At 43.0% G+C, this 20,055-nt stretch overlaps 2 protein-coding genes across 2 annotated transcripts; one reads left to right on the top strand and one right to left on the bottom strand.

The window, feature by feature from the left end:
- Positions 1–1,315: 1,315 nt before the first annotated feature.
- Positions 1,316–6,242, bottom strand: LOC136453608 (F-box/LRR-repeat protein At1g67190-like). The gene is made up of 3 exons (XM_066454165.1): positions 5,810–6,242; positions 3,939–5,389; positions 1,316–1,793 (listed from the first exon to the last, which is right to left on the bottom strand). Exon 2 carries the CDS (start codon positions 5,246–5,248, stop codon positions 3,995–3,997), a length of 1,254 nt encoding a protein of 417 aa, XP_066310262.1. The 5' UTR covers positions 5,249–5,389; positions 5,810–6,242; the 3' UTR covers positions 1,316–1,793; positions 3,939–3,994.
- Positions 6,243–6,384: 142 nt separating this feature from the next.
- On the top strand, positions 6,385–9,587 carry LOC136453607 (large ribosomal subunit protein uL1-like). Its single transcript, XM_066454164.1, has 6 exons — positions 6,385–6,508; positions 6,968–7,003; positions 7,802–8,021; positions 8,271–8,436; positions 9,048–9,253; positions 9,344–9,587. Exons 2-6 carry the CDS (start codon positions 6,999–7,001, stop codon positions 9,395–9,397), a joined length of 651 nt encoding a protein of 216 aa, XP_066310261.1. The 5' UTR covers positions 6,385–6,508; positions 6,968–6,998; the 3' UTR covers positions 9,398–9,587.
- Positions 9,588–20,055: the final 10,468 nt, after the last annotated feature.

The raw sequence follows: 20,055 nt of genomic DNA, 5'->3' as shown, positions 1-20,055 counted from the left end.
GTCCAGTTTGAGTCGGTCGGTGACTTTATTCCTGAGCCCAGGTGCTCAAAGTTTGCTGTGGGGTTACAAATGAGTGGGAATAAGATGAGGGTGTTAGAGGTCCGGTCGGACTCTGGACTGAAGAGCCAAGAGTGACGGGAGCTCCTACGTGCGCTAAGTATTGAAACGTACGCTCTGTGTAGCTTTAGAGTTCTAGAGCTGTGGAGCTGTTCGAGTGCTCAGAACGTCTAAAGCTAGTAGAGAGAGAGCCGGAATGACCGTCTTTTTTTGGAGAGGGCGTATCCCCTTTTATAGATGAATAGGACGGCCTTACAAGTTCGAGAGATAGAGAGTGTGTCCTAGTCTTGTTGCCCACGCCGTTGGGTACAAGACAGTTTGTCGACGCCTATAATACTGTTGATGCCCAGATGCATATGGCAGGCTCCATCGTGTTTTTCTGGTATGACAAATGTCGGCACCTACCATACTGTAGGACAAATATCGACGCCTACAACACTGTTTGTGTTCTGACATGTCTGGAAGGCTGCAAAGTACCCTTCTGGCATGGCCTGACAGTACTGTCCCGTAGGTGTGCAGGGTACGGTCCTTGGTATTGCGGTTGACTTGAGCGCCTTACCTTATCTGCTCCGCCTGATTTCTTGGGTCCTCACCGAGCGGGCGTCCCCGGCCGGTCGTTTCCAATCGGCTCCGACCGCACCGGTCAGAGAAGAGCCATAAGCAGATGTTCGGTGTATTCTCGGTCGGAAAAGTGGGTCGGAGTCGGAAGCGAGCGTCGTTCCCTCCTTGGCCAGGCCTTCTGGTCAGAGACTAGATCACTCTTCCGGCCTGTCGTTAGGTATCTGGGCCAGCCCAGGAGTTGTGCGTCGTTCGTAATGCCGTCTGCCGGGCCGAGCTCTTGCTGAGAAGCGGGCCCATTAGGGACCCCGGGTTTATGAACCCGACAAATGAAGAGCAGATCAGGGTGGAACAGAACTTAAGCAGTCCATGTAGAATGATAGTAGAACTGATTCTACCCAAATAAATCAGGAACATAATGGTGCAACAGAGATTTTGTCAACCCAACCCAACCCAAACAAATCCAGCATTCATCTAATGTTGCAACTTGTTAAATGAAAATTCGTGAATAGCAAGTGAACCTGCATCAATAGTAAGAAGCATCTATTGGCAGGCCAGAGCGGACCCATAAATTCGATATGATCCGCCATGGAACATGTTCTGTTATAAACAACTGTAAAACGAAAGTTCAAATAGAATAACTGCACAAACACTGATCCTAGATTTCATAACAAACCCTATCTTGGATAACTAGGATTAGGCAGTGATGCTGCCATGTGGGGTAATTATCAATTTAGCATGGAATCCCTTGGAGTGGAATGTCAAGGTAAAAAGTGGCAATGGTGAATGCCGAATTTCCCAGGGGAATCAACCATACACTTTACTGCGAGCATGAAGTTGTCAATTTACACTTTTTCTAAATAAAATACTTTACAGTATTTGAAAGAATTTTGATTCAAAATTAGTCTCACGAATAGATTAAAAGGTTTTGACATCATGTGGCATGGGGCAATAAATCTCAACATAAGCAATCCATTCTAGTTGATATAATGTAGAAAGGGGAGGATTTTGTTCCAGAAAAGGAGAGCATTCCGTTCTGCAGCCTCTACTGTAATGCATATGCCATGCAGACATCTGTGAAGAGATCAGCACGAACTTTCTTTAACAATGCAGATCTGACATGCACCCGAGCTGACATTTACAACACCAGTCCTCATGATGTAGAAACAGAAGCAAATCTGCCAAATGCATAAAATGAAAAGGAAAGTTATACGAAGGGCAGTGAAACATAGTACTATTGCTCTTAAGGTTGTGCTGATAGACGCTAACAAGACTCAACTGTATTAATAGACCTTAGACCTGTGAATACAACAAAACTTGTATTATAGCTCTATCACTGACTCAGTGTATACTTCCACATTTCATATAAAATGACAACATATAAGCAGCCAAATAATTGATATATTGTGAAACTAGTAAAGCTAACGCCAGAAGCCCAAAACTGTCATGGACCTTTTAAGTGCTGCGATATGTCATGCAAAATTGACAAGCAGACTGTAATAACGACTGCAAGAGCTGCAGCAGGGGGCGGGGGGGGGGGGGGGGGGGGGGGGGGGGGGGGGGGGGGGCAGTGTGCCAGCCACTATAAACTTTGTTGTTGAATAATGAATATAAGAAAGGATGCTTGAACACGGTGGCAGACACACTATCCAGGAGCAATGAGCTAACGACACTGCTGCCAGCCACTATAAACTTTGTTGTTGAATAATGAATATAAGAAAGGATGCTTGAACACGGTGGCAGACACACTATCCAGGAGCAATGAGCTAACGACACTGCTGCTACCTGCCTCGCCGTCTCGACACAGTCATTCAACCTCCTCGCAGCATACAAGCAGGCGACCACAACAGACCCAGCATTGCAGGCCGTGCACGACGACATCATGGCTAGAACTCGTGGCGCACCTTGGGCCCTGCTGGATGGCCTCGTTATGTTTGGCGGGCTGCACTCACCTTCTGGTGATCTTGGCGGCAGCGCATGACGACGCCCATGAATGGGTACAATACAACGCCTCCACCGCAATTTCAATGTTCCACAAGAGCGTCGCATCGTCCAAGACTAACAAGACGGAGACCTTGGCCCCAGCTGGCTTGCTCCATTCCTCGCCATTGCTCACTGCCATATAGAGCGACATCAGCCTCAAGCCCTCGACTTTGACGGTGGTTGATCACCTATCCATGTACCCCCACTTCATCCTATGAGTCACCCCTACTCCACTGAATCAGTGGTGCGCATATTCTTCGCCGAGATCTTCCGCCTTCACAGCGTTCCGACCTCCATCTCCGATCGCAGTCCGGTGTTCACTTTTGCATTTTGGCAAGTCCTGTTCCAGGCGTCGGGCTCATGAGACCGGCTTTACATCCCTAGTCCGACAGCTAGACGGAGGTGGTCAACAAGATCGTGATGTACCTCTGGTGCATGACCAGCGATCAGCCTCTGAGACCGAGTACATCTACAACACGTCCTTCCACGTAGCGCTCAAGGAAACCCAGCCCAAGCTGTTATATGGCCACGACACCCCTCCTGCCTCGCTCCACTCCTACAAGGCGGTGAATGTTCATGACGCCGCCGTGGCACCACAAACCTTGGCAGAGTGTGCAGAGTTCTTGGAAGATGTCCGCTTTTAATTGGAACAAGCTCAGGTCAAGACCAAGAAGATGTATGATTGAGGTCATCATGCCTTGTCCTTCCAAGCGCACATATAGGCGACAGAATAGGAAGGTTTAGATTTAGTTCAAATATTCGATTGGATAGCAAATATTTTCAATAGATTGGATTAGTTAAGTTTAGTAAGTTTGATAACTTGTGCAAGGGGCAATTGTAGTCCGGCCTATATATAAAGCCCTTGATGTAATATGGAAAAGGCAAGTAATAGATCAATCTATTTCTCCCAACTCTTGTTCACCCAAAGCGCAGAGCAGTCGGGGCTTGACCCCAGCCCACTGCCGCCATTGTTGTCGGCAGGAACTCCTACCTATTCCAATATAAATGGTACAGCCAAGCTGACTCTTAAGCAAAATCATGAAGAAAAAAACAGTCAATTACAGTATTGGGATCCTTTCCTAAAATTGCTTAATCGCTTGCTGGCTACTATTGTTCCATTATTGAGTTGCACCAAAATCCTAAACACCTGGAACTGAATAGGTTGTTTTGTAAATTTTTCTTTGGTGCTAAGGATTTTGCATACAAAGTAACACTCTCACAGGACAGACATTAGACCCAAAACAAACCATTTATAAAAAGCCAGTGACACAGAGAACAGAAAACTGTAATAAGACCATGCTGAATAAAATATTTTGAAGCCACAAGAAGCAAAAGGTTACCTGGTGGCACGGCTTCAACTGAACAATGGCAAGATGCCCAGCAAACCTAGTAGATGTCACTCATACTCAAATTGTACATCGACATGCACATACTTCCTCATGAGGCAGACTATGAATGAGGTAAAGCTTGCTAACATCTGGCGCTCCTCTCGCGTTTTTGCCTCAGAAAGAACACCATGAATAACAAGTTTCTTGAGATTTGGACACCTTCCAATCATACCAAACACCCAGGGTCCGAAGTGCTCACTTATTACTGTCCAACCAAGTTCCAGAACTGAGACATTCTCCAGTGGTGATGATCCCTGAAGGCTGTAGTGAAGTAACCCATCTCGTAATTCATAACTCAATGAAAGATGCCTAAGAAGAGGAAATGAAACAGCTATAGTTTCTGAATCCACAATCTCATCCTCGTCATCAAACACAACACCCCAAAATCGTAGCATACGCAAATTAGATGCTCTGGATATCATGCTATAGAATTTTGGCCACACTATTGTGAAGTTGCTCACGTCTACTGCCTCCAAATGATCAGTATTGTCCCCAATATCCAAATGAGTAACACTGACATCATCAATCTTAAGATGCTTTAGTGTTCCTTTCCCGTTAAGCTCAAACAGATCAAGATTTAAAGCATTCAGGTGCAGAACTTCCAAATTATCTGCATCAAGTATGATCTTATCTACACCTACCGATTTTGCAAAGAGACTTTTCAATGTATGGCTTGTGAGCTCCATCGTAGATTGTGAGTCTGAAGTGACAACCTCAAGGACATCAAGTGCTAATGACTCTATTCTCGGGCAAGCAGCAACTAAAAGGCTCAAATCCAAGGCCGAAATGCTGACATGCCTCAGGGAAAGGGATTTCAGACAAGTGAGCCTCTGATAGCTTGGTTCAACACCTGTGATGGTGCTATGATCCAAATCTAGCATTTCGAGCTTCTGTCTGCCACACTTTTCAAGAATGTTTACATTGGGTATTGTCCTGACATTGTAAGACAAGCTCCGGAGTGTCTCCCTGGTATACATGAGCCATGCAATCACTGGTGCTGCAGAGAACTCATGAGTGTTATCGATATGAATCGAAAGGCATTGCAGCCCCATAGTCTGAAATATAGTTTGTGTGATGACAATCTCCAACTGACGGGTAGTCATGTCCCGTGGAAAGTCATCGGAGTTGAAGGACAGTGAACGAAGGTGCCTCCTGCATGCATCTCGCCACTTGCGGCATACCGCAGAGGCAACCATGACATCACGTGCAACACCAAGATGGGAAAGAATGTTGCCAACGACTTCAACAGGGAGAAGCTCCATTTTTGGCGCTCCACACTATCAACTAAAACCTAATGAAGAATTTTCTCCAACACAACCAATACAGACTTCTAGCATGGAGTTGCATGCATTTTCATATCCGCATATATCAATCACGTTTTAAGGCCTCATCGCCTTCGTTCCCTGCAAAATGGCAATGATAATTAGCAATTACTGTCAATTACTCCTATTGAGTAACATCAGTCTGTAGTCTCTAGAGACTATGTCAATGTTCAGGCCCAGCTACGAGGATACCAAACTGTTCAGTAGCCATATGATCCACCCAAGCAATTTTTAACTAACCGACACGAGCAAAAGCATAGTTGGCCATCATTGAGCGATTTCCCAGCAAGAAAATCCCTCTCGACCAAATCTAGATCAAGATCAGCTCGCTTAGACGTAGCACTGAAAACTATATTACGCAGTTCTTCGGTTGGACCGCAGAAAGGGATCACAGGAAGATTGAATCTAGATAATTCAACATATAATTCTTCAATTCGAAGAGGGCGTGCAATTTCAAACACGATAAATAAGAGAGGTGGGGGCGAGAAAGAAGGAGCCAACCTTCGTCGCAATGGCAATACGAAGACGATGAGGCCAGTGAAACCGGCAGGACCGGGGGTTGGCTGCGCGCTTTCGCCGGATCTACACAGCACAAGCCGGTTCGTCGTGGCGGCACCCGAGATCGACTTCACACAAGAACCCGCGTCCGAATGATCTGTGTCCCTCGACTCCGGCTGACGCCTGATCCGAGAACAAACCGTCTTCTACGAAGGACCCGCGTCGCCGACGCACCGGCGTGTAGGCACCAGCTGAAGGCCGGGAAGAGGTCGGAGAGGTGGCAGCGCAAGTCTCCACAACCGGAGATGCGGCGCTGACTCCTGATTCCTGAGGGGAGGGAGGGGCCTCGGGCACGGCGCTGAATCGCGACCACGGCCAGCGTCGCGGCGAGGAGAGGAGGCGCTGCGCCCGACGAACACCCACGGGTAAAAGAAAAAAACGGCTGACGAGCCGTGGGCCGCTGGGAGAAGCGGATTGGGCCTAGCAATTTCATGGTTCAGAGCTTAACCGAACGCGTGTCTATGACGGGCTCACAAGCTCAGAAGCTCTTCGTAACCACGAAAGATCCACAACCGGCCCAGCCCACGGTATAACCCTAGCCCCAAGGTATTTAACTCCCAGCGGCAGTCGGCCACGCTCCCAGCCGGACGCCGCCGCCGCTCGCTCTGTCGCCCGCTATCCTCTCCCGACCACAGCCCGAAGGTGAGCCCCAACTTCCCGCCGTAATTCACGGAATCAGGATTTGAATTCTGTAGTAGTGGAATCAGGAGATCTCAAGGTCTGTTTGGTGCAAATGGCAACATGTTCTAGATGCGAATTTGTTTCATGCGCATTGTCAGCAATGGTCTAGATGACTAGGTGTTTAAGCAGAGTTGATGCGTAATCAAACTGTATATCTAGTTCGTATCTTGTATCCTGTATCCGCAATTTAGTTCCGATCTGATCTAAATTCAAAGTGTATACAATATTATGCGTATTAACTTCGATTTTTTTTTGGGGGGGGGCGGGGGGGGGGGGGGGGAAATCGGATGTACATGTGTACACACCCATGCCAAGTGACCACACCATTGCAGTTGTTCCTTTAATCTCACCCCATACTCATTGCGACCATTGCAGTTGTTCCTTTAATCTTACCTTGTACTCTTGCTCGTCTCTTTGCAGGAACGTTGCTCGCACTTCCGGCGGCGGCGACATGAGGTACCACTACACTGCTCTTTTGTTTCACTGTGGATGTGTGCTGCTTTATCTGTTGAACATGTGAATATCTCTGTAACGTGATGCACTCGTTGCATTTTTATAGTTGCCGATATGGCTAGCTCTTCATAGTAGTTACCGTTTCTTGATTGGCTATGTGAGCCTCTAATGTATTATGTTGTTTACCAGCTATGTGTAGATTTATATAGATGTTTGATGGTATATTTTCCATTCCCATTTTCATTATTAGTTTGTTTCGTTGACCTGCCCCAAGATTTCAATGTCACCATAGGCAGCGGATCAGATTCTGTACATTTTACTATGTTGTAGAATTTGGCAGATTGAAATTAGTCTGCTGGGTCTTTTGTATGACTTAATGTGATTTCTGGAAATTAGCATGCTAGCAATTCTCTTAGTGCTGGTTGGTTCCTTAAGCTGTACCTATGTAAATGTGGGGATTGGGGGAATATCTAACTTGTTAATCTTAGTAGTTGGAGTTTTCAGGGATTTTTCTGTCTTATTAGCCCATTGCTTGCTGCATTAGATTAGACTATTATATTCTGCAGGTTCAGTTTTGTAATATACTTCTGTTAGGTAGCTAGTTCTTTCCTGTTCCTTTTGGTTTAACCTTGTGCAATCATCTGTGTTCCCTGGAATTGGTTTCTTAACAAATGTCATGTCAAAAGATATATGTAAATCTAAGACACTTTGCTATGCACATGTTAGACAGTATTGTTCGTAAAAAACCCCAAGGGCCTTAATGCATCATGCAATTAATTGTTTCATCTTTCCTTGTTTCAGTAAGCTGCAGAGTGATGCGCTGAGGGAGGCGATTGCCTCGATTACCAATGATTCCCGTGAGAAGCAGCGCAAGTTTGTTGAAACCATTGAGCTGCAGATTGGTCTCAAGAACTATGACCCTCAAAAGGACAAGCGTTTCAGTGGTTCTGTTAAGCTGCCTCACATCCCTCGCCCTAAGATGAAGGTTTGCATGCTTGGTGATGCTCAGCACGTTGAGGAGGTATGTTATGCTTCCATCATTGCATCCCATGTTTTTGTGTAAAATTATTTGTTCTCAGAATTTCAATTGTTTGCTCTTCTATATTTAAGTCGTATGCTTATATATTAGTATAACTCTCCATGACATCAACAAGTTTTGAATTGCTGAATAGAACCATACAAGTGTCCTTCCAGACAAGTTCATTGGTAATGCCTTGTTTGGCTTTGTTCTGATATATCTGTTCTAATGTTGGTACTATGCTGTATGTAGGCCGAGAGAATAGGTCTAGACAGTATGGATGTGGAAGCCCTCAAGAAGATGAACAAAAACAAGAAGCTAGTCAAGAAGCTGGCAAAGAAGTACCATGCTTTCCTTGCTTCTGAGGCTATCATTAAGCAGATTCCTCGTCTTCTTGGTCCTGGTCTTAACAAGGCAGGCAAGGACCTCTTCCTTTTCTGTCTGTTGGATCTATAGTCTGTTACTATGCTATTAGTTTTTGTATTTAACTCAATTACCTCTGCATTTATTTATTAGTTTAAGCTAAATTGGTGGCAAAAATGATTCTTCAATCTTGAGCCCTATTTTGCTCGGATCTCATAATATTACATTTTTTTCACCCTTATCTACTGAACTGTATCTTGTGAGCGTGCACACTATTATTGTTCTTGAGGAGTGTATTGTAATTATGTTTCAAAGGATGGTTGTTAATTGTAGGGTATGCTAGTTTGGATTAGGATGCAGCTATCTTGGGTGGTATATTGGTATAAAGCATGGTGATTGTCGCAGCTCTGTGTTTGTACATTGTTTGTAGACCTATTCATTTATCTTATTCCTTTTTTCATGGGAGCCATCAGCAATCCTAATGAGTTGTTAGTTTTTTATTCTTGTTTTTATAATGCCATCTTGAATGGCCATTGCCACTATAATAACTTGTGAGCTACGATGTTGTCTATGTGTAGCATAAGTGATGGCAAAAGTTGATTTCCTTAAACTTCTGCAGTCTGCACTAATGATCTGTATCCATTTTCAAATTGTAACTTACTGCAGGAAAGTTCCCTACATTGGTGACTCACCAGGAATCCCTTGAGTCCAAGGTTAATGAGACAAAGGCTACAGTTAAGTTCCAGCTAAAGAAGGTGCTTTGCATGGGTGTTGCTGTTGGCAACTGTGGTATGGAGGAGAAGCAGATCTTCCAGAATGTGCAAATGAGCGTCAACTTCCTCGTGTCACTCTTGAAGAAGAATTGGCAGAATGTATGTGTCTCAATGTTCACATGGATAGAGTTCATGCTTATGCGCGTATATGATTAACCTCTGAGTAACTGGCATCTTGTGTGTTTGCAGGTGAGATGCCTGTACCTCAAGAGCACTATGGGAAAGGTGTACCGGGTGTTCTAAACTTTCCAATTAGGCTTGTAGGATTTCCTGGAGACTTGACTGCTTGGGAGCTTTTGCTATGTTCCCTATCAACCAATTTCTTGTGCTACTATCGACGAGAGTTAAAACCCTAGTTTTGTACGAGATGTTTTGGTTATTGATATCGAACTTATGGTATTATCAAATTTCAATGGTTTGTCATCTGACTTCACTCACAGGCTGCAGGCTGTTTTTGAGGAAAAAAGGTCATTTATTTTCTCGCATCAAATGGAACTGGTGCATTTTAGCGCCTCTTTGGAAGTTGGAACACAGGGTTTTTAAATCATAGGAATAGGAAAAGGGTAGGAGTAGAATGTAAACATTTTGATTCCTATGGATTGAAAGAAAACATAGGAATTTGCATAATGTTTTAAATCTTTTGGTAGAATTTATTCAAAATTGTTGTAGAATAAGCATTTCAATAGTAATTTTATATGATTTATAGGAACATGATCCTTTGTTCCAAAGGGTTCCAATAAAACATTTTCTTATAAGAATCCTCTCAAATTCTTTCATATTTTCTTTGTTCCCGAAGGGCTAGTATAATGGATTCAGGTTTGACCTAAGTCAAACTATGCAAAGTTTAAACAATTTTATAGAGAAGAGTATTAATATATATTACATAAAAATGTAAATTATGAAAAATATATTACATAATGTATCCAATAATGCTAATTTGTTGTTACTATTATATAATTTTTTGTCAAAGTTATCCGACTTTGAAACCAGATAAACTTCTATCGCCCTGCTTGTTTGGGCTTCTTTGGCTGATAAGCCATGGCTGAAAGTACCGTTGGCTGATTTGATGTGAGAGAAAAATATTGTTTATTGGCTGAAAAAGTACGGCTTATAAGCCAAACAAGCCCAAACAAACATGGCGTATCTTTTGTATTTCAGGACGTGAAGGAAGTACTCTCTCTGTCTCAAATTATCTGTCACTTTTGGTTTTCGTGTCGCAAGTTTGACTCGATTTTTAGAAAATACATGCTACATTTGTATCTCCAAATAAATTTATTAAAAAAACTAGATTCAAATATCTTTTCAACGATACCAATTGTGTAATATATATATATATATATATATATATACACACACATGAAAACAACAGATATTTTAGGAATGAGGGAGTAGCTGATTTCTTCCAAGGGGTATCGAGTAACAATTAGCTGACTAGAGGCCGTGGTTGAAATAAAAGAATTTTAGTGAATCCGTGCAGGGACGATGAAATATCCCGAAGGATATTGTTTGGAGTTTTTGCTCTGCTTTGGTTTCTCCATAGGGCTTGGAGTTTTTGCTCTGCTTTGGTTTCTCCATAGGGCTGCTTAGTATTAAGTTTGAGCTCCAATCTGTAAATGTAAATTGTATTTCTTGAAATTATTATTTTATACATATTACAAATAGAATTGATGCGACTGCAGATTGTCTAGTAAGAAGTCCATGCAATACCTCACCTTCACACACCTCGACAACATCGCTTGCTCCACACACCTGCAAAAATTCACAAATTGACATAGCCCAAGTACACTAACCAATGTCTCTGGTGCACAAAGACATAGTGTAATATCCGAGTGAGAATCCCCAATGAAGTTAACCTCGATAGAAAAATACATATATATACGATTAGTAAAGAAAAACAATCCTTGGCAATTAAATTTTCTCTGAATTGTTCATATAGGAGAGAGGTTACATACTTGTCAAAGTGTTAATCTACGGTTTAGGAAGAAGTTTATGATTTTCAGAGAACCGAAAACAATTCCTGTGCAACCTTGCCATTTCTTTTCTTTCATTCCAACATTGCAAACCCTAACCTTGTACCTCTCGGCCACACTCCCTCTCTTTTTTCTTGTGGTGATGACTGGGTGACCCTTACCCCACCTTGCTGGTGCTCTCTCCTCCTCTCATGATGACGACTGGGTGATAGTTGTTGCCGCCCTACACAAAGTGACAAGGTGTTCTTACCCTTTCACAGGTGACAAGCACCACTAGATACGCCCCACCCCACTTCTTTGGCCATGTTCGCTTCGTTAAAAAGTCATGGCTGAAAGTACTGTTCGTTGATTTGTTGTGAGAAAAAAATATTGTCTATTCGCTGAAACAGTACGGCTCATAAGATAAGCGAACAGAGCTTTGTATTCGTCTTCCTACCTGTGCGATTCGAGCACCCAAATTTATGTCTGATAGTCATGCATATTTGGACTTGAGAACGTCGGTTTTTAGATCCGGCAGACATGGCACAGGTGCAATTCTATCCCTACAGGTTGTGAGTTTTGGGCTCCAAATCGGGTGCGGGTGGGTTTTGATTCTTTTCCCCATGGGTGTTACGGTCTCTGAAATTGGAAGAAGTCCATCTGACCTCCCTCATGCACAAGTCTAATTTTACCAGCAACCAGAAATTTTGGACTTTTAGACCCCTAGTTTTTACAGCCATCTGATTTACCTCCATCGACAGTTTTGAAAACGGTTTCACTGATGTGGCACCACGTCAGCCACGAGGAAGGTAAATCGAACATTCACGATAGTTCAGGGAGGTTAATTAAATTTTGTCAAAATTTTAGTTTTTTTAAATAACCAAATATTTTTTTTAAAAACATAAATTTGAAAATACTAAAATATCATGTAACCTAAAAAAATCATAGAAATCTGTTTTGACTTAGAAAAAAATATGGAACTGGTTTCGTATTTTTCATAAAATCATGCTCTATGTTTTTATGAGTTAGGATCCATAATAATGTAAAGCATGATTTTCGAAAACACATGAAGTCCGACATCTCGAGACCATCCAAACTATCTTCTTGTTCGATCATGTGCTCTTAATGCATGCGCAGACCTAACTTCGGCGACAAATAAGGAATCAACATGTCCATCTAGATTTTAAGTATTTGTGTTGACTAAAATTTTCTTAGTTAAAAGTTTTTGTGCATAATTAGTTATGCATTTTCATATTTCTATAAAGACCGCTACTAGCTTGATATAACTTTTAGAGGAAGGCACCGATAAATGTCACAGCCCACATGGGCGGATTTAAGGGTATTCCTCAGTATTCCCGGGAATACCCAACTATTTTGGTACACTTTTTATGTATATATGTGTATATACATATATATATATGTATAATGTATAATGCTATAATCTGTAGTATTTTTGCGCTTTTGAGCCCAAAACAGTAAAAAAAAACTGGTGCTTTATGTTAATCTGTATTATTTTCACGCATATCTTAGAGTTGGCTAGCTCAACAATTTGTCATTTGACTATCTTGTGACTCTAATTATTGGTAACGTACTACTCTAAATTATATTTTAAGCCTATGGATTCGATTTTTTTTATGATATAGAAGTGGGAATACACAAGTTTCAAATCCTGGCTCCGCCACTGACAGCCAACTATTTACAACATTGTTTTTATATGATTTTTTTGTGCAAAGTCGTATTGATGAGAAAATGTTGTGTGCAGTTTGCACGGTGATTCACACTACAGTCACAAATGATTTGTCTTGGCCTGCTTCCGCTTTATATTTGGCTTAGTTTTATATTTTTATAAGACCATATAAGATTCAAATAATTGGAACAAAAACGTAGAGCATGGTTTTATAAAAATATAAAACTAGTTTCATATTTTTTGTGTTAAAACAAATTTGCTATGTATTTTCTAGGGTTAATTAAGGTTTTAGTATTTTTAAATACATATTTATAAAAATATTTGGATATTTTTTTAAAAAATATTTCTTTAATTTTTTGATAAAGCTTGATTGACCTCACTGACTATCGAAAGTCTGGTTTAACTAGCCTTACGGCTGACATGGCGCCACATAAGCTAAAACTGTTTTTAGAATCATTCAAGGAGATAAATCGAATGGTTTTAAAAGTCGAAAGTCTAAAAATCTAGTTTTATGGACTTTTATGGTTTTTTTTAGCAACACCACTCTCCATTATTTAACTAGAAGAGTTGTAAGAGGTACATACACCATCTGGTGGACTTAAAAACCAAAGAGTAAAATGCACTGTAGGTCCTCAAACTATTGGCTTCTTCCCATCTACGTCCTCAAACTATTAAACCAACTATCTAGGTCCCTGATCTATTTCCGCGGCACACGCAGTGTCCAGATGCAGCCACGTCAGCCACATAATCCACCGTGGTCGTGCCAGAGTGGCAGATGAAGGACGAGGTCATACCAATTTAGCAGAAAAGCCCCCGCCAATGTTCTGTTCATTAGTTGGTACTCCGGCCTTCTCTTCCCCAATCTTCTTTAGGCTGCTCGCCGCCCACGTCCGCTATCTCCGGTCCAGCCGCCTGTGCCCGCATTCTTCGATCCGCAGCGCCTCCACGCAGTCTGCGATGTCGCTCGGCAGCTCGTCATCCGCGTAGAGGGTTGGGCCCCTGAGATTGGGCGCGCGCACTAGGCTACCCCTTGTGTCGTGCCCTAAATGCGGCGAGGAGATCCTCGAGCTCACTTCGGGTCCAGGATCTAAGGTCCCGGAGGCCATCTTCTTCAAGTGCCGGCTCCATGAGAGAGATGCAAGTGCCGACCTCTTCAATTGTTCCCTCCCTGTTCAACAACGATGATACTCTTGTTGTAGTCTTACTGTACAAATTGCAGGACTCTACAACTTGCCCTTGATATTTGTTTCCCGACAAGTATGAGAAGCTGCTGATTGCCAAGGGATTGGTGGAGAAGAGAGGGACTGCTGATGCCGGCATTAGACAGGAGGATTCCATGAATGAAGTTGAGCAGATCAAGATTGCAATTGGACGCTTAGAGGGAGTAGTGGAAGCAAACAAGACTGAATTGACACCTTTGCTTGCTGATATAGTGTTTCCAAAGAATGGAAGTGATAGATAAGGATGGCAACGGGTATATACCCGTCGGGTATCGCTGGAACATTCTCTTCCCCGCTACGGAGAATTTATCCTGTCCCCATCCCCATTAACTGTCTCGGGTATAGATTATTGCCCATCCCCGTACCCGTCGGGTATCGGTCGGGTAACAGATACCCGACGGGTATTGCATACCCAATAAACAAGGACACTTGGGGTCGCAGCTTTGCAATCGGAGACGTTTCTTCTTCACCCGGGTATAAGTGTCGGAGTCTCGGAGATGCCGAGGAGAAGGAGCGAGGTTGCGAGGAGGATGAGCAAAGGTGGCAGAGAGACCGAACTGAGGAAGCGAGGGGCACGAGCGCTCGTGAGACAGGCGTGCTTGTGCTGCTGGCGGAGATGGTGAGGAAAAATTGAACGAGGGTTCCTAGAACACACAAATTATATATATGACTGTTCAGATTTGGACCAAAATATCTATGTTGAGCTTCTTTGGGCCTAATACTCGCATGACAGCTCAAATAGTCGGGTTCCCCAACGGGTAACGGGTACGGATAAACAGGGAACGTTCCCGTACCCGCTATGCCCGTCGGGTATGGATTCTTGCCCATTTAGATGCCCGCGGGTAAAGATATGATCCCATCCCCGTCCCCTAATGGATCAAATACCCGTCGGGTATCGGGTATCGGGTCCCCGTTGCCATCCTTGGTGATAGAGTAGCTGAAAAGCTACAGAAGTTGGTAGACCTAGGAAAAATTGTAGCAGTGTGCCTTGTAGTTGCTGCTGTTTTTCTTGTTCTAGGTGTAATAACCATGTTTTTCATGTAGAAGTGGCAGCTTAGTACCTCTACTGAACCATGTGTTCAAGTATGTTTCAGTTTACAAGCTGTAATAACCATGTTCATGTTCAATGAATGGAATATGAGTTTGTATCAATGCAAGTATGTTTCAGTTAGCTTTTATGCAATTCTCTTGCACCAAATGACAGAAGTTGATAACATGGTGACATAGACCAGATCACTGGAATTTCATTGTCAATTCAGTCATTGTAGTTACATATCATAGCTTAGGCCATTAGTTCTTTGACCATCAGTCACTGCGGTTACATACCATAGTTTAGGCCATTCCTTCTACCACCCTACTGTTTGCATTGCAAATGATCTATATATCTATGATCACTGCACAAAAGGCAAGCTTAGCTGCTTAACAAAAGGCAGCCATTGCTGCTGTACAAAAGAAACAGTAGCTGCTACACAAAAGTAAGACACCACACTGTCTTCACTTCTCTCCATTTGTCCCTTTCTTGGACTTGGATTTGGCCTTGGCTGCCTTCTTCTTCTCTGCAGGTACCTTACTGGCTCTCACAATCTTGGATGCTGTTGTAAGTGGCATGTGTCTTGCTAGTGGGAGATTGGAGCTGATGTAGGCACAATCTGGAATAGGTTGCCTGACTGTAGTTTGCCTCACAGCTTGGGCAGCCTGCAACAATGGGATCCAATTATTAGTCTTACAAAGGAGAAAAAATAGTGCTAGGAGCTAGGAAGAAGGTGTTGCCTCATCTTGCAGTTGTGACACCATTGGGTTCTCCAAAGTTGACATAAGTAGTTGTGTTACACTTTCTTGCAGGTTCATCTCCTAAAGAAAGTTACAAATGAGTTTCATATAATGTCATCCAATTAAGCATTTGGCTGGTTTTGCACAAACCTGGACAGTGGTAGGTTGTTGGCTGGAATGTTGATCTGGCACAGATGGACTAGCTTTCTTCCTTGATTTTTTCACTGCTGGTTCTCCTGCTTTCTTTCTCTCACAGGTTGCTGAGTTGTGCCTAGGTTCTCCACAGTGACTACAATGCATGGTTACTCCATGTTTGGTTAGTCTTGGCCCATTTGGTCCACCAACTTCATGTGTTGCTTTCCTTCTAGCTTTAGGTGGCCTTCCAACCCTTTTTTTCATACACAGGTGGTTGAACTTGTGGGCCACCAACCTTTTCCCAAGTGGACTTGTCATTGCATGGGTGAATGTAGCATCCATATGCCTTCTTAAAAGCTTCAGTATAGTAACACCAGGGCAGCACTGACTCCTCAGGTATCCTCTGAAAGGTCCTAATATGGCTAGAGGGGGGTGAATAGCCTATTTAAAAATCTATAAATTAACTAGAGCAATTTGATTAGTATGACAAATAGCGTAATGTAAACTTGCTCTAGCTCTATTAGGGTTGCAAGCCATCTATCCAACAATTCTAGTTGCAATGATTACTTAGGCACACAAGCTTGCTAGTCTAAAGAGCTCAACTAGATGAATGTAAATAACAAAGCAAGCTCTCAATTCTAATTACACTAAAGAGCTTGTATCAACTAGTTTGCAAGAATGTAAACAAGCAAGTAAGGTGATTATATCGCCATAAAGGGGATGAACCAATCACAAGATAAAGATCAATCCAATCACCGGGAGAATGCAAATGACAAGAGACAATCGATTTTTCTCCCGAGGTTCACGTGTTTGCCAACACGCTAGTCCCCGTTGTGTCGACCAACACTTGGTGGTTCAACGGCTAAGAGGTGTTTCACAAACCTCGTCCACATGATAGGACACCGCAAGAACTGACCCACAAGTGAGATAACTCAATGACACGAGCAATTTACTAAAGTTACCTTTTGGCACTCCGCTAGGGAAGGTACAACTCCCCTCACAATCACCGAAGGCGGCCACGAACAATCACCGACTCGTGTCGATCCTCCACCGCTGCTCTAACCATCTAGGTGGTGGCAACCACCAAGAGAAACAAGCGAAATCCGCAGCGCAACACAAATACCAAGTGCCACTAGATGCAATCACTCAAGCAATGCACTTGGATTCTCTCCCAATCTCACAATGATGATGGATCAATGATGGAGATGAGTGGGAGGACTTTGGCTAAACTCACAAGGATGCTATGTCAATGAAAATGTGCAAGAGTGCTCCCTTGAGTCGGCCATGGGGCTATAAATAGAGCCCCTATCAAATAGAGCCGTTATACCCCTTCACTAGGCAAAATGCGCTCTGACCGGACGCTCCGGTCATACTAACTGGATGCTGGCCCTCAGCGTCCGGTCGCTCGATGGACGCCACGCGTCACCAGCTTCAAACGCTGTTCGTCAGATTTCAACGGCTACGAAGCTGACCGGACGCTCCGGTAAAACTGACCGGACGCTGAAGCCCCAACGTCCGGTCGTTTCTAGTAAGCTCCCCGAGGCATATTTTTTTGACCGGACACGTCCGGTCCACCTTGATCGGACATAGACCGGACACTGTGTCGTCTGACAGCTCGACCGGACGCAGCCTTTCAGCGTCTGGTCGCTGAGTGACCCAGCGTCCGGTCAGTAGACCGACGCCAGCATCATTTCGACCAACTCTATTTCAACTCTAACTTCTTCACCCTAGTTCAAATATGCCAACCACCAAGAATTTTGCATCCGACGCAATAGAAAATAGGCATTTCATTTTCCCGAAAGCGCCAAATCCCAAACCCATCTCAACCCTGCAAACACCACCTCCTTTGTAAATGTGTCAACACCACCAAGTGTATCACCTTGTGCACAAGTGTTAGTGTATTTTCACAAATATTTTCAAGGGTGTTAGCACTCCACTAGATCCTAAATGCATATGCAATGAGTTAGAGCATCTAGTGGCACTTTGATAATCGCATTCCGATACAAGTTTCACTCCTCTTAATAGTACGGCTATCTATTCTAAATGTGATCACACTCACTAAGTGTCTTGATCACTAAAACAAAATGGCTCCTACATTTTATACCTTTGCCTTGAGCCTTTTGTTTTTATCTTTCTTCTTTTCCAAGTTTAAGCATTTGACCATCACCATGCCATCACCATTGTCATGATCTTCGCCATTGCTTCATCACTTGGAGTAGTGCTACCTATCTCATAATCATCTTGATAAACTAGGTTAGCACTTAGAGTTTCATCAATTAACCAAAACCAAACTAGAGCTTTCATCCTCTCATGCCTTAGGCAAGAAATTGCATGACTGCAGGGTATACCTGTCAAGCTCCACCTCTTGCAATCGCAATGCCTTCCTCCAATGTCTACATTAAATTGCCACTCCCTGTCATGAACCTCAAATACACCACCCCCACTTGGTATTACATAGCATGTGTTGGCCATCTCTGCATGTCTTGCCAATTTCTTCTTGATCTTTGGACAGATCAACATCCCTCCCCATTTCTCTTGCACTTCTTTTTGTTTGTTGTAGTGCCTGGCCATGAGCTGTCCCTTGATCCTTTGCAGCATGCTTAAGATAGGAAGTTCTCTAGCTTCTAAAATGTACCTGTTAAACACTTCACATGTATTGTTCAGCAAAATATCACATTTTGGGTACTCACTAAAAAATGCCCTAACCCAAGTGTTTGGGGCCATTTTCTCTAACCAAGCATGGGCATCTTTGTTGAGTAGTTTTATTTTGTCCATCTCTTGATTCCATCTTGGCACTGTACTTGCCCTTGCACAAGCCCAAAGCTGATTCTTCAGGTTTTCCCCTTTGAACTGCCCCTAGAAGTTGGAGTAGAGGTGCCTAACACAAAACCTATGTTTAGAGTCAGGAAAGGTTTACTGAACAGCAGGGATTAAACCTTTCTATTTATCTATCATGATGGTCTAAGGTGTAGTATTTTCTATTCCTAGATCTTCTTTCAAGTGCTCTAGGAACCACTTCCAAGAAGCAAGACACTCCACCTCAACCACTGCCATTGCAACAGGAAATATACAATCATTAGGATCTATTCCTACAGCAGTTAGCAACTGACCCCCAAATTTAGTCTTGATGTGGCAACCATCAAGACATATAACAGGTCTGCATCCACTTAAAAATCCCCTCTTGCATACATCTAATGAGAAATACAATGAACTAAAACAACCATCAAGTAATTTCAAATACAAAGTGCTTCCTGAATTTGTCTTCCTAAGTTCCTGCCCATAGTACCACAACTTAGTGTACTGCTGCACTTCATCTCCATATATCAAGTTCCAAGCCAGTCTTCTAGCTCTAGATAATTTGTTCCTGGATAGGGTCAAATTTAACTCCAGCTACACTGTCTTTGCAAAATTTGACAAACTCATCTTCTCATCAGCTCTGAACCTCTCTACATATTTGTTGGCAAGCCATTTTGCAGTACATCTTTTCAATACCCATTTTTTCTGACATGTGTGAGTCCCAACATAAGTCTTGATGACAAAACAGTCCACCCTTTTGTCTTCTGAAGCATACAAGTACCATGGACATTCTTCATCACAATGAGCTTTGATTCTAGTCCTATCATTCTTGGGCATCTTTATCTCCACTCTATTCTTGATACTATATTCAGTAATTACCTTTCTAAGCATCTCTACTGAATCAAACTTCATGCCAACTTTGAAAATTGGGTTCTGCAAATCTTCAGGTCTAAAACTTCTCATGTTCTGCCCAGCCCTACCCTCTTCACCAGATTCTGGTAGCTCTAATTCTTCTTCATTAGAGTCCAACTCATCCCATTCTTTGCCTACTGGTTCATTGTCTACTGGGCCAAATCTTTTCCTCCCTGCTCTGACCATTATCCCCTTTGCAGCACCCTCATCAACCACACCTTCATCAACATCATCACAAAAAAGGTCATCATCATCATCTCGAACTGCATAGTCACTGTCAACAAAATCAACATCTAAATTGTATTCACTGTCATCACCATCAGCACATTCTGTCCTAGCAGGGGCAGGCACCTTTGAAGGACTAATCACTTTGGGTAAGGTTGCAATTGGGTTGTACACAATGTCCTCCCAGTTGTTGCCATCAACAGTATT

Source organism: Miscanthus floridulus, chromosome 5 (assembly GCF_019320115.1).
Source record: "Miscanthus floridulus cultivar M001 chromosome 5, ASM1932011v1, whole genome shotgun sequence".
Classification (NCBI taxonomy): domain Eukaryota; kingdom Viridiplantae; phylum Streptophyta; class Magnoliopsida; order Poales; family Poaceae; genus Miscanthus; species Miscanthus floridulus.
Note: the sequence above shows the minus strand (reverse complement) of the source record. Positions and strands in the feature narration are given on the sequence as shown.

Coding starts and splice junctions, on each gene's coding strand:
- LOC136453608 (XM_066454165.1), bottom strand. CDS start 5,248: ATGGAGCTTCTCCCTGTTGAAGTCGTTGGCAACATTCTTTCCCATCTT.
- LOC136453607 (XM_066454164.1), top strand. Junction 8,022..8,270: donor ATGCTCAGCACGTTGAGGAG/GTATGTTATGCT, acceptor TGCTGTATGTAG/GCCGAGAGAATAGGTCTAGA. Junction 8,437..9,047: donor TCCTGGTCTTAACAAGGCAG/GCAAGGACCTCT, acceptor AACTTACTGCAG/GAAAGTTCCCTACATTGGTG.